General features: G+C 44.2%; 1 protein-coding gene across 2 annotated transcripts in view; it reads left to right on the top strand.

The window, feature by feature from the left end:
* FAM20A (FAM20A golgi associated secretory pathway pseudokinase) overlaps positions 1–12735 on the top strand; it is an 89286-nt gene that overhangs the window by 24857 nt on the left and 51694 nt on the right. For both annotated transcript variants that reach the window (XM_061615626.1, XM_061615625.1), the window contains exons 4-5: positions 1644–1722; positions 4928–5020. In XM_061615626.1, the coding sequence (XP_061471610.1) occupies positions 1644–1722; positions 4928–5020 (172 nt within the window). The remainder of the gene's footprint in view (positions 1–1643; positions 1723–4927; positions 5021–12735) is intronic.

The raw sequence follows: 12735 nt of genomic DNA, 5'->3' as shown, positions 1-12735 counted from the left end.
TTACAAATCTAAGCTGGGTCAGACATCCAGCATTCCTTTATTAAACTTGTAGTACATGGAAATTAGCCACTTCAATTGGATTAAGAGCATCCAATGAGCCTTTGACCCAGAATGCTTCAATCAAAGTTATGTCCTAGACTGAAATGTTCATATTCATTTCCATAGAACAGGAACCTGTTCTGCCAAGTCATCCCTCGTTTCCTAATGGAGCAATCCCAAAATGAGCTATGTCTAGATGTTAATTGTAAGGATTTGCAAAACTCACATAGCAAACTAAGTTGCTGATTTCAGTCTTTCTCACCCCCACCTATACCCATCCCCTCTCTTTGGTGATAGGCTTCGCCTTTTCTTGACAAATGTCTCGTGAACACTGGGGTTGCCAACTAAGTGGGGAAATGACCTAGCTGTACTTGTTTGTGTGATGATGATTAATATGATTATCCAGCCCTCCCTCCAAGGAGCTCAGAGTGGTACATATGGTGGTTCTCCCACAACACTGTTTGATCTTCACAACAACTCTGTCGAGTAGATTAGGCAGAAAGAGAGTGATGGGCACAAGGTCACCCAGCAAATCTCATGGTTGAGTGTGGATTTGACCTTGGCTCTCCCTGATTTTAGTTAAACAGTCTAACAGCTACACCACACTGGTTCTCACTGGTTCTTCTTCCTGTTGCTTAATATCTTGCTTTTGGGCTAGATGTCAGAAAATAAGGGACAAATCTGCCCCTGCCATTCATCTTTAGCAAATAGACAACCTGTGAGAGGGAATCCATTTCTGGATCCAACAAGAGCTACAGGGACCTGGCCTCTGTCCCAAACAACTCCACCCACCCATCAGACTTGCTTTCATTTCCACCCTCTGGCCCCATGAGAGTGCCAGAAATGTAGACTTGGCAACCCCTAATCGAGACTGGCTGCATACTCTTGGGAATTGGCCAGACCTCAATATATCACACATGGCAGTATACTAAGGTGGCATAATATGGTACAGTGCTATATAGTAAGAAAATCTATTCTGTCTCAATGAATTAAGCAAGGGAGGCCCAAGCAAAAGTTCAGAAGGATCTTGGAGAGGAGAAAGGTGCTGGTAGAAACATGTAATAAAATAAATGGACTCACATTGAATATTGTGAGAGTTTAGCTCGCACTTAATTGTAAGATCAGGTGCTAGAGAGGTTGGAACTCATGAAAAGTACATGACTTATTCATGAAACATAGTACAGGGGTGACTAACCTGTGACCCTCCAGATGTTGCTGCACTCCAGCTCACATCATCACTGACTATTGGGCATGCTGGCTGGGGCTAACACAGTCCCACGAGATCCCACGAGATCCCCCATCCCTAACATAGTTTCAACATATAGAGCTTAGTGTGCTCCTTCTAGCATGATGCAAGAAGTAAAACCATGCTGCTGATTTTGGATTGTATCCAATGCGAGTCCTATTCAGAACAGACCCATTGAAATGAATGGATCTAAAGTAGTCATGTCTATTACTCCCAATGGGTCTACTCTGAGTAAGGACTAGCATTGGCTACAACCCTTCGATTCTTTGTTGAAGCAGATAATTTGACTCCTATGAAGCGACTACTAAAAAGAAACGATTTGGTAAAAGTCTGTTTGAACATTTTTTTCACTTTTCAGTTGTAAAGCCCAGTGGCGTGCATTTGAAGCTTGTTCTGCGGTTCCAGGACTTTGGGAAAGCCATGTTCAAACCTATGAGGTAAGCTTAGTTCACCTGAAAATGTTTGTCGAGCTGTTGTTATGTCTTATTATTTGTTAGGTATGGTGTGGATGTGTATAATTTTGACACCCCCATAAATACAGTAGGGCCCCGCTTTACGGCGCTTCGCTTTACAGCGATTCGCTAATGCGGCGGCTTTCAATTAGGGAAAGTCCCCGCATTAAGACGTTTGTTCCATTTTTATGGCGGTTTTTTTCCGTCGCGCGCCATTTTGATGTCATTTTCGCACGACGCATCCCATTATCATCAATGGGTTTCGCTTTACAGCGATTTCCGCTTTACAGCGGGGGGTCCGGAACGGAACCCGCGGTATGAGCGGGGCCCTACTGTAGAGAGAAAAGTGCAGTGGTATGTCCTATATAGTAGTGACTGTTCACTGACAGAAGGCAACCCATCAGCAGAACAGAGAAGGAATCCAGTTTTGGCAATCCCTTCTGCAGCATCCCATAGCCCCTCTAAATCTGCCCAGAGGGTGGCAACCCTCCAGAACAGACTTAGGGGGAGAGCAGGGTGCTGCAAAAGGGTGCAGGTTACTAAATATTGCCTCTTCTTCATTCCACTAATGGATTGCCTCCTGTCAGTGGCCTATCACCAGTAGATATCACCCACTTATAACTAATAAATTAAAGAATATAATTAGAAAAAAATTAAAATGCAAGAAATGCTAATTGAGCCATTCCTTCTTTGAGTGACTAGTACAGGGGCTTTAACTGTCTACTCTGGAATGAGACAGTTAATGAAATCAGTCCCTCTAAAACGGGCAGCTAACATGGTGCCCTCCAGATGCTACTGGACTACAGCTTCTGTCAGCCCTGACCATCTCCCATGCTGGCCTGGGCTGATGGGAGTTTGAGTCTGTCCACAGGCTCCCCATTCATGCTCTACAAAAAAAAGGAGAAGGCACCACAGGAATGGTGAGAGTGAAGTAGATTTACTGCCTTGAAATTAAAATGGTGGCTGTCACCTGACAAAAGAAATCTTAATGGGTTACTTGTGTGGCTTTTAGTTGCTAAATCAATTGTGAGTTTTCTTCCTAGAGAGAGAAAAAAGCATGCTTCTTGGTTTTAGATTATGCAGCTTCATGTCACAGCAGGTGCCAACTTAAAAGAGGCATTCCCTCTATGTGAGAGAGTATAAAATGCCTCTTTTAAGATAGCACCTGGCAGTCACCCATTTGTGTGGATTTCGCCACGCCGATTATATTAAACATTAAATATTTTAATTATATTTTAAAAGTACACCTGATGAATCAGGCAGCAGATGTTATTAGTTTTATTATCAAATACGAAAAGGTTTTTAATCAATTAATTGAACCAAACTAGAATTATACAAGGTTGAAGGAAGCCTTATTATTTTGCAGCCCTCTTGTTGCAAGTCTTGCTTGACTTGCTTCACCTCATAGAAAATGGTACCTCTTCCTCTTGGTTAGCACACACACACACACTACTGGTTTTTGCCCCACTGGAATGATACAAGAGTGAGTCTTTTTTGTCCCTGTTGCAACCCTGTAGAGCAGGAATGGGGAACCTCAGGCCTGGGGCCAAATGTGGCCCTCCAGGACTCTTTACTTGGTCCTTGGGACCTCTCCCTGGGGCATACCCTCCCCTCCTCAGGCTACACTCCCTCTTTCTATGCCACACCCCATATTGTTCTTACCCCACACTCTCCTTGAATCCTTTTGCCTGGATGGAATATGTCCTTGACCTGTGATCATACCTCTTGTGGCCTGGGTGGAGGATAGAGAGGTTGTGTGTGTGTGTCTCCATCTGATGTCAGTGTGACTGGACTGTAGCCTACTGCACAAAGGTCAGTGTTGGCCCTTACCATTGCTCTGCCCACTTTTGCCTCCTCTGGCCTCACCCACCACTGGAATGTGGCCCCCAGAGAATTGCCCACAAGGAAATGTGGCCCTTGGGCTGTAAAATGTTCCCCATGCCTGCTGTAGAATGAGCTCAAGAATACTTCAGGATTTTCTATCAGTGTGTTGTTCAAGCACGGGGATGTTTGGAGAGTTGCATCTGTGTGGTGGTGCACTAACCTCATTTTTTAATGACACCACATCTGATGAACTTTATATAGCTATGACTTTGGTTACCAAATAGTAGAGATAATGCAAAGAGGGTGTTTGGGAACCCAGCTCTGAACATCTACCCAAGAAATAACCTGGAGCTTGCTGGTTCGTTGCAGCAGGCCAACTGAGAGCCAAGCTAGATGTGACCGTTCAGGCAGCTAGCAATTGGTTTGTTTTCTTTTATTAGAACAGACATGAGGAGAGTGAATCCAAACTGGGACCCTGGTTGGAGGGGAGTTGGGGAGCTTTAGCCTCCCCCCCCCCCGCAGTCCTGATCCAGATCGTCCCCTGCATAGGGAGGAAATCTCCCATTGCAGCCGCCTTCTCTGTGGAGATAGCAGGTGTGGGGCCTGATCTGGGTCAGGATGACAGTGTAGGAAATGTGACAGTGCAACTCAGCTTGAAGCCTGGGAGGGGATTGCACGCTACATGGGAAGTAGAGAGGTAGAGACAAGTCCCCCTAAATTCCTAGACTGTTCTGTCCACTCTCACCTAAGCTCACCTTTCCTTCCAGGTGTAAACTGATATCCTCAGAGGAAACAAATCTCCCTTCCTGCTCCTTCTCTGAACTCAGTCTTCCTTTGTTCTTCTTGCCAGCATGGCTCCCTGAAGAGGAGCGCAGATGCAGCAGATATCTCTTCTGCAGCATCACCTATCTAATCAGTCACATGTACAATAAACTTAGTTTGTTATTTTTCATTTACCAGACTTTCAGTGCAATTTCTACCAAGCTGAAGTGTAACTATTGCTTAGTGTTTACTGCACACCCTTAATTCCACAAAATACCAAACTACCAGACAGCAGGGGTAAAGCCTCCCTCCTCATCCCCACCACCAGGATCTCTATCTAGATCCCCCTTCCCCTCCACCCATTGCTTATTTTTATTAAACCCCATTTGTGCATGAATGGCATTATATTTATTCTGGCCCTGACTGAGGCACAGCTGAAAGAGACGATTCCGCGTTCATTTGTCCTGACTATTGGAATGAGGGGCAGCAGGGGAAATCTGCTTCTCTAGTTACATTATCAGATATTTTTGTCGCACTCATAACAATGTCAACAGCTATACAGAAGGAATCTCCTCTCTGTTAGTGACCCCTACCTTCCTTTCAGACAGAAGCGAGATGAAGAGACTCCAGATGACTTTTTCTATTTTGTTGACTTTCAAAGACACAATGCAGAAATAGCTGCCTTCCACCTTGACAGGTAATTCCATGTGATGCTCTCCTCACTCCTCCTTGTAAATGTCTAACTGGAACCTAACCCGTACTACAGCCTCAGAGGAACAAAACAAGAACTGCTATGCCCAAAGCCCCATGAATGGTAGAGTTGTCATAAGGAGACATTCCTTAGGACAGGATTTAGGAACCTGGATTCAGATTTCAATCATATCTTGATGAAGCTTGTTTCAAGCTATCTGCAGTATGTATTTCCTAGTATATATATATTTCCTTTGGGGCAGACTGTTTCAAGGACCACCAGCTTGAATGCTGGTATCTGGCCTCATTGGAAAAGGCCACAGTAGCTCAGTGGCAGAGCATCCGCTTTGCATACAGAAGGTCCCAGCATTACCAGAGAGGGCTGAGAAAGGCCCCTGTCTGAAACTCTGGACAGCCTCTACCAGTGTGTGTAGACAATATCAACCTGAACGGACCAATTATCTGACTTGGTTATAAGGCAGCTTCCTGTGTTATTTCCTTGCACCTAGTAGTCAAGGTGAGCTGTATGGATGATACCTCTGGATCAACAGTAGCTGAAGTCCTTCTGCCACTCTGACCAACCAGAAGCATCATGCGGAAGAGCATGTCCTTCTACAGTCAGTCCAGGGGTGGGTGGAACTCTGCAGCAATCTGAAGTTTATATTTTCCTCTTCCCCATCACTCACATCTCTTCATTCCTAGGGGGTGGGGGCAGAATGTAATGTGTAACACAAAACCACAGATGTATGCTAGTGCTAGGGCTGTGCACATACACACATACACCCCAAATCCGATTTGTGGCTCCAATTTGTAAATCTGGACATTACAAACCTCTGGAAATCCCATTGACTTACATTGCAAAACCAAAAAGGTCATAACTTTCATGTTTGTTGACCAAGAGACATGAAATTTGGAGATATGGTAACTGCTATACAGGGGATTAAACCTGTCCTGTTGCAGGTAAATAGCTCCAGGGTTATGCATGGTAGCCACCTTTAATGTTTAAAATGTTTTAAAAGTTAAACAGACATAACAGCTCTGTTTTTTCACATAGGGACATGAAATTTGGTGACATGGTAGCCCCTATAACGGGAATTAACCCTGTCAAATTTCAGGTGGGTAGCTCCAGGGGTTTTCCTGCTAGCCACCTTTAAATTTCGCTTTTTCCAAACATTGATTTAAAAAGACGGCAAGTGCTCAGTCATGCCAATTCTTATGCTGCTGGTTTTCCCCTGTTCCTTCCTTCAACATTTTGAAAACAATATGAGGGTTTCAAAAACTTAGGTTTATGATACTAGATGTGTGTAGTATCATATTGGCACGCTGGAAGCACCATGGGGACACACAGAGGGACATGAAATTTGGGGACATGATAGCCCTTGTAGAGGGAATTGATGTGATGTTCCTATATTAATGTATATATGGTAAGTGTTCTTGTTTTAGAAGATACATGGTAAGTGGAGTGAAAGAGGGGGAGTGAATGGGCAGTAGAATGCGAGATGATTGGCTGAGTGTTTAAAATGGCTGAATGTATAAAAGGAAGAGTGAGAGTGGAATAGGGGGGAGAAGAGAAAGAGTGGATTGCTTGGTGGGGTTTGAGAGAGTTGTTTGTCAGGAGAGAGTGAAGAAGGAGGGAGGTGGAGTTCGGATTAGTATTGAGTAAAACCATATGCTTATGTGCCTTAAGAAGAAATCCTGTTAATCTTGTTAGCTTTGTTATCTGTAATAAATACTTAATTTGGTTTACCAAAGACCTGATCCTTGGCTGCGGTTTCACAGACCAGAAGGGAGGGTAAGGTAATGACCAAGCGTGAAGGGGAACTGTAACAAATGGTGGCAGTGGTGAAGAGAATAACAATACCAGTATTCAGAGTCTATGGGAATACTAGTATTGGGACGTTACTGGTGGTTGCTTAGCAGGGGGATCTGTTGAGATCTGTGCTAGAGCGGATAGGGAAACCATAAGAGAGAGCGGTCCGGACTGGTGGAGTCCCTGGTGGTGCCTAGTGACAGGCAGTAGCCACGCGCAGGTAGGAACCTGACAGGGAGAGCCAGGGAAGGACGCATCACATGTGGTGGCAGAGGTGGGATACGAACAACAGAGAATCCAGATACGAATACTAGAGAATCCAGAACAGTGGTGTGGCAAACAGAAATAACAAAACAAGATTTCTTGTGAGAGTGACTGGCAAAGAGTGTGTGGCAAAGAGTGAGTGAACTCAAACACCATGGCTGAATACATAAAAATGAAAAGAGAGGAGCTGGTGGAGAAGTGCATAACATTCAATTTACCTCACAAGGGTAAAGGGGTAGATGAATTGAGGGTAGCACTTATAGGATTTGCAACTGCCCAGCAAAAACAACCTGTCAGGGAAGAGACCCCAGAAGGATATTTAAGCAATCCCGCTTATATAGAGTACTTGAGAGAGAAGTTAAGATGGGAGGCTGAGGAAAAAGACAAGCAGAGGGAGTTGGAAGCTGAGAGATTGAGGATGGAAGCTGAGAGATTGAGGATGGAAGGTGCAGAGAAGGAAAAACAGAGGGAGTTGGAAATTGAGAGAATGAGATTGGGGTTTGAGGAGAGGGAGAAGCAACGAGCATTGGATGCTGAATTACAAGTAGAAAAGTTAAAATTTGATAGAGAGAAATTTCACTCTGAGGAGACAAGGAAAGACAGAGATGGAGCAAAAATAAAAATTACTCCAAAGGACTTTGCTGTCTATGAGCCTGGTCAAGATCCTCAAATTTACCTCAGCACCTTTGAAAAAGCAGCTCAGTTGTGGGGGCTACCTGAAGATAAATACATGCAGTATTTATCAAACCTGATTAAAGGGGAATTGGCTGAGGTATACCAATATTTCCCCTCAGACAGTCCCGTCACCTATGCTGAATTCAAAGAAGCAGTGTTTAAAAGATTCAGACTGGGGCCTGATCATTTTAGAAAGCTTTTCAGAAACTGCCAGATACAGACAGGGAGGTCTTTTGTGGAACTGGGAGCAAAGTTGATGGATATATTTGGAAAGTGGATGAGTAGTGCCAAAGCTCAGTCAGTGGAAGAGGTGAAAAGCCTCATGATACTGGATCAATTATACCATCAGTTACCACCAGAAATAAGGCTCCTGGTCAAAGACCGTTCCCCTACATCTGTGCAGGAGGCCGCAGAGATGGCGGATCACTTCGCCTCCAATAGAACTGGCTGGGTGGGGAAAACATCAAGAGAGTTTAAACCCAGACCATATAGTGCTGGCAGAAGGGATGTGGTACCACAGCGAGTGAGTCCTCCATTAAAATCTGAAGGGCACAGGACACCCCAGAGTGGATCTGTGTACCCTAAAAGTGAGGAGAAATTATGCTACAAATGTGGTAGACCGGGGCACCTACATTTTCAATGTGAGGTTGCCAACCCCATTAGTAATCCTGCTCAGACAAGGGCAGTGAAAACAGAGCCCAAGGCTTTAGAAACAGCGAAAAAGGTTCAGTTTTGCCAGATAAACTGGACAGAAGTAACAGACCTTGATTCAAGTCTGAGAGAGGAAGTGAGTGTACAAGGGGCAAATTATTGGGCATTGCTTGACACTGGTGCCGCTCAGACGTTACTGAGGCCAGATTTAATAAAATCTGAAGAAATATTACCTCAGGAAACAGTGACTATCCAAGGAGTGAGGGGTCAACCAGAGAGTTTGCCTGTGGCCCTAGTGAAAATGGAATGGAGAGGCCGAAAGGGCCAATATAAAGTTGGTATTAATGCCCAGCAACAAGAACCAGTAATACTAGGAAGAGATGTTATGGGGGCACAGGGGAAAATATATGTAGTGACCAGACAGCAAATTGGCAGAGAAAAAGAAGCCATATTAAGGGGGGCTGAAACAAACAGGGTGGAATCTGTTAACCAGCCTCAGGTCACCATAGCAACCACTAGCAGGCCTGTTGAAGAAGACAAACTGTATCAAGTGGTCTCTGGGGAAGAAGCAGATCAATTCAGGGAAGAGCTGCATAAAGATATAAGTCTGAAGCAGATAAGGAACAAGCGCTGACCCAACAGATTCCTTTCACTGACAAACTGAGGAATCAAGTTGTGTGTGAGAATGGGATTTTATAAAGACTGTGGATGCCCGCTGAGAGAAGGGATGAATGTGAACCAGTGAAACAAATGATGGAAGTGGTGAAAGAGAATCTCAGTCAAGCTCAGCAGAAGCAAAGTTACTGGTATGACAGAACAGCCAGAGAACGTGTGTATGATGTGGGAGATATGGTTATGGCGTTCATACCCAGGAAACATGACAAATTACAGGCTAAATGGGAAGGACCATATACCATCAGAGAAAGGCTTGACACAGTGACATATGTAATCACCACAGACCAATTAGACAAAAGCAAAGTGGTTCATGTAAATATGTTAAAGCCTTACCATACCAGGGATGCAAAGGTGTTGCAAGTTACCTTATTCCCTGAGGGAAGTGGGCCTGAACTTCCAGATTTGGTACAGGAAAGCAAAGACAAAGGAGGGGTAGATCAAGTGGAATGGTCAGAGGAGGTGAAGGAGGAAGTAAAAGAAGAGATTCTGAGAGTTTTGAAAACCTATAGGAATCTCTTTAGCAACAAACCTGGCCGAACCAGTATAGTTATACATTCCATTGATACTGGAGATCATGCCCCAATCAGATCTGTTCCGTACCGTGTGAATGGGAAAGTTTTGAATGAGATCAAAAAGGAGGTGGAAGAGATGCTGGAATTAGGAGTGATCAGGGAATCCATCAGACCCTGGGCCTCAAGTATTGTCTTGGTTCCGAAAAAAGATGGAACGACAAGGTTTTGCATTGATTATCGGCTAATCAATAAAATTACTGTCCCAGATGCGTATCCTATGCCTAGGGTAGACGCTATGTTAGAGTTATTGGGGGCAGCAACCATTATCTCTACACTAGATCTCTGTAAAGGATTTTGGCAAATGGAACTAGACGAGCAATCCAGAGCCAAAACTGCCTTCAGTACACCAGATGGGTTATATGAGTTTGTGACCTTACCCATGGGACTAAGGAACTCACCAAGTTCATTTCAGAGGCTAATCAATACTGTGTTGCGAGGCATGTCAGATTTTGCAGTGGCCTATATCGATGACGTGGCCATTTTTAGCAAGTCGGTGCCTGAGCATGTGCAACACCTGACAACAGTATTGGAGGCCTTAAGAAAAGCAGGCCTCACAATAAAAGCTAAGAAATGCCAGTTTGGACTAAAGGAAGTAATCTATTTAGGACATAAGGTGGGGAGTGGGAAAATCACCCCCTTATGGAGCAAGGTGGAGGCAATACAAGCGTGGCCGATCCCCTTAACCAAAAAACAAGTAAGGGCATTTCTGGGTGTGGCTGGATTTTATAGGAAGTTTGTGAGAAATTTTGGGGAAATAGCAACCCCCTTGCATGAATTGACCAAGAAGAAGTGTTCTGAGCGTGTGGTATGGACGGATGAATGTCAGAAGGCTTTTGATCTGCTGAAGCAAGCCTTGTGCCAAGGACCCATATTAATAGCACCAGACTATGAGCAACCATTCATCGTGGCTACAGATGCGTCAGACCTCGCGCTGGGAGTCGTCTTGCTGCAGGAGAGAGAAGGCACCAGACATCCAGTGGCGTACCTGAGTCGCAAGCTGACGCCGAGGGAGAAAAACTATTCGTCGGTCCAGAAGGAGTGCCTAGCGGTCGTGTGGGGACTGAACAAGTTGCGCCCATACGTGTGGGGACGAAGATTCACAGTGACTACGGATCATCGGGCCTTGTTATGGTTGCAGACTATGAAAAACCATAACACTATGCTGCAGAGGTGGTCCTGGGCCCTACAGGACTATCAAGTGGACTTCCAGTTCATCAAAGGCAAGGACAATGTACTGGCCGATGGACTTTCCAGGCAAGTGGCTGGGACTGCAGTGACGTGACCAGACAGAGGAACAAAGAAAGACATTTTCCCCATAGAGACTTTTATTTGTTAACGCGACGTATAAATCCTGGAACAGGAATAATACTCTGCTGTTGTTTAAGGGGGGGGAAATGTGATGTTCCTATATTAATGTATATATGGTAAGTGTTGTTGTTTTAGAAGATACATGGTAAGTGGAGTGAAAGAGGGGGAGTGAATGGGCAGTAGAATGCCAGATGATTGGCTGAGTGTTTAAAATGGTTGAATGTATAAAAGGAAGAGTGAGAGTGGAATAGGGGGGAGAAGAGAAAGAGTGGATTGCTTGGTGGGGTTTGAGAGAGTTGTTTGTCAGGAGAGAGTGAAGAAGGAGGGAGGTGGAGTTCGGATTAGTATTGAGTAAAACCATATGCTTATGTGCCTTAAGAAGAAATCCTGTTAATCTTGTTAGCTTTGTTATCTGTAATAAATACTTAATTTGGTTTACCAAAGGCCTGATCCTTGGCTGGGGTTTCACAGACCAGAAGGGAGGGTAAGGTAATGACCAAGGCTGAAGGGGAACTGTAACAAATGGTGGCAGCGGTGAAGAGAATAACAATACCAGTATTCAGAGTCTATGGGAATACTAGTATTGGGACGTTACTGGTGGTTGCTTAGCAGGGGGATCTGTTGAGATCTGTGCTAGAGCGGATAGGGAAACCATAAGAGAGAGCGGTCTGGACTGGTGGAGTCCCTGGTGGTGCCTAGTGACAGGCAGTAGCCACGCGCAGGTAGGAACCTGACAGGGAGAGCCAGGGAAGGACGCATCACAATTGACCATACCAAATTTCAGATGGGTTGCTTTAGATGTTTTCATGATAGCCACCTTCAAAATGTGCATTTTCAAGAAAGTTTTTTTTTTTAATAAAGACCCTATCTTATGGGGGCAGATTGCTAACAGCGGTAGTGAGGAAGGGAAAAAATTAAAATACTATTTAATATTAATAATATTAACTGTGGGTAGCAGTTGGAAATAATAACAATAATTTTGAACTCAGAATGCTGGCTAATATGCCGACAAGGTTTGGCTGGCTGGCTAATAACAATAATAATAAAAATGTGTAACCAGACAAGCTGGCTGCTTCTTGTTGTTTGTGGGTAGCAATTGGAAAATGGTTATTATTATTTATTAAATTAATATCCCATCCTTTCTCCCAGGAGAAGCCCAGGGCGGCAAATGATGATGATGATATGAATTCAGAAAGCTGTTGCAAAATACACCCACAAGGTTTAATAATAATTTTTAGGAATCAGAATCAAATCAAACAAAAAATATGTAAATAAGGATGGGATTGTGATTGATTTGGAAAGAACAGAAAACAAACCTGAACTGAACAAATGCCACCCAAACCCCACCAAACATTTCTAAGAGACAGAACTTATAAAAGATTTCTGCATTTTAAGACTTCACCCCTTCCAAGAACTATGACTGGAGAATGTTCTGTCCACCATGGAGTTCTCCTTTATGATGTTGTAATTGCTCAATTTCAGAGACACCCTGTCTGGGTTCATTAGAGACTGTTTTGAGCTACAGATTTGTACAAATCTCTACAAATCGATTTGGGAGTACCTGATCTGCTCTGTAGATTTGTAGCTGCTTTAACCCGATTTAGACAGGATACAAATAGGCCTGAATCAGCCTACTTGGTTTGTGATTTGTACAAATACAGTGCACAGCCCTAGCTGGTGTCTCATTCTCAGTTCTGCTAGTGAAAAAAGGGTTCGATCACCTGGCTGAGTGGGGAAGGGAGCAGTCTGTACCACTGCTAGCTGCCC

The sequence above is a fragment of the Rhineura floridana genome, chromosome 3 (genome assembly GCF_030035675.1).
Source record: "Rhineura floridana isolate rRhiFlo1 chromosome 3, rRhiFlo1.hap2, whole genome shotgun sequence".
Lineage (NCBI taxonomy): Eukaryota > Metazoa > Chordata > Lepidosauria > Squamata > Rhineuridae > Rhineura > Rhineura floridana.
Note: the sequence above shows the minus strand (reverse complement) of the source record. Positions and strands in the feature narration are given on the sequence as shown.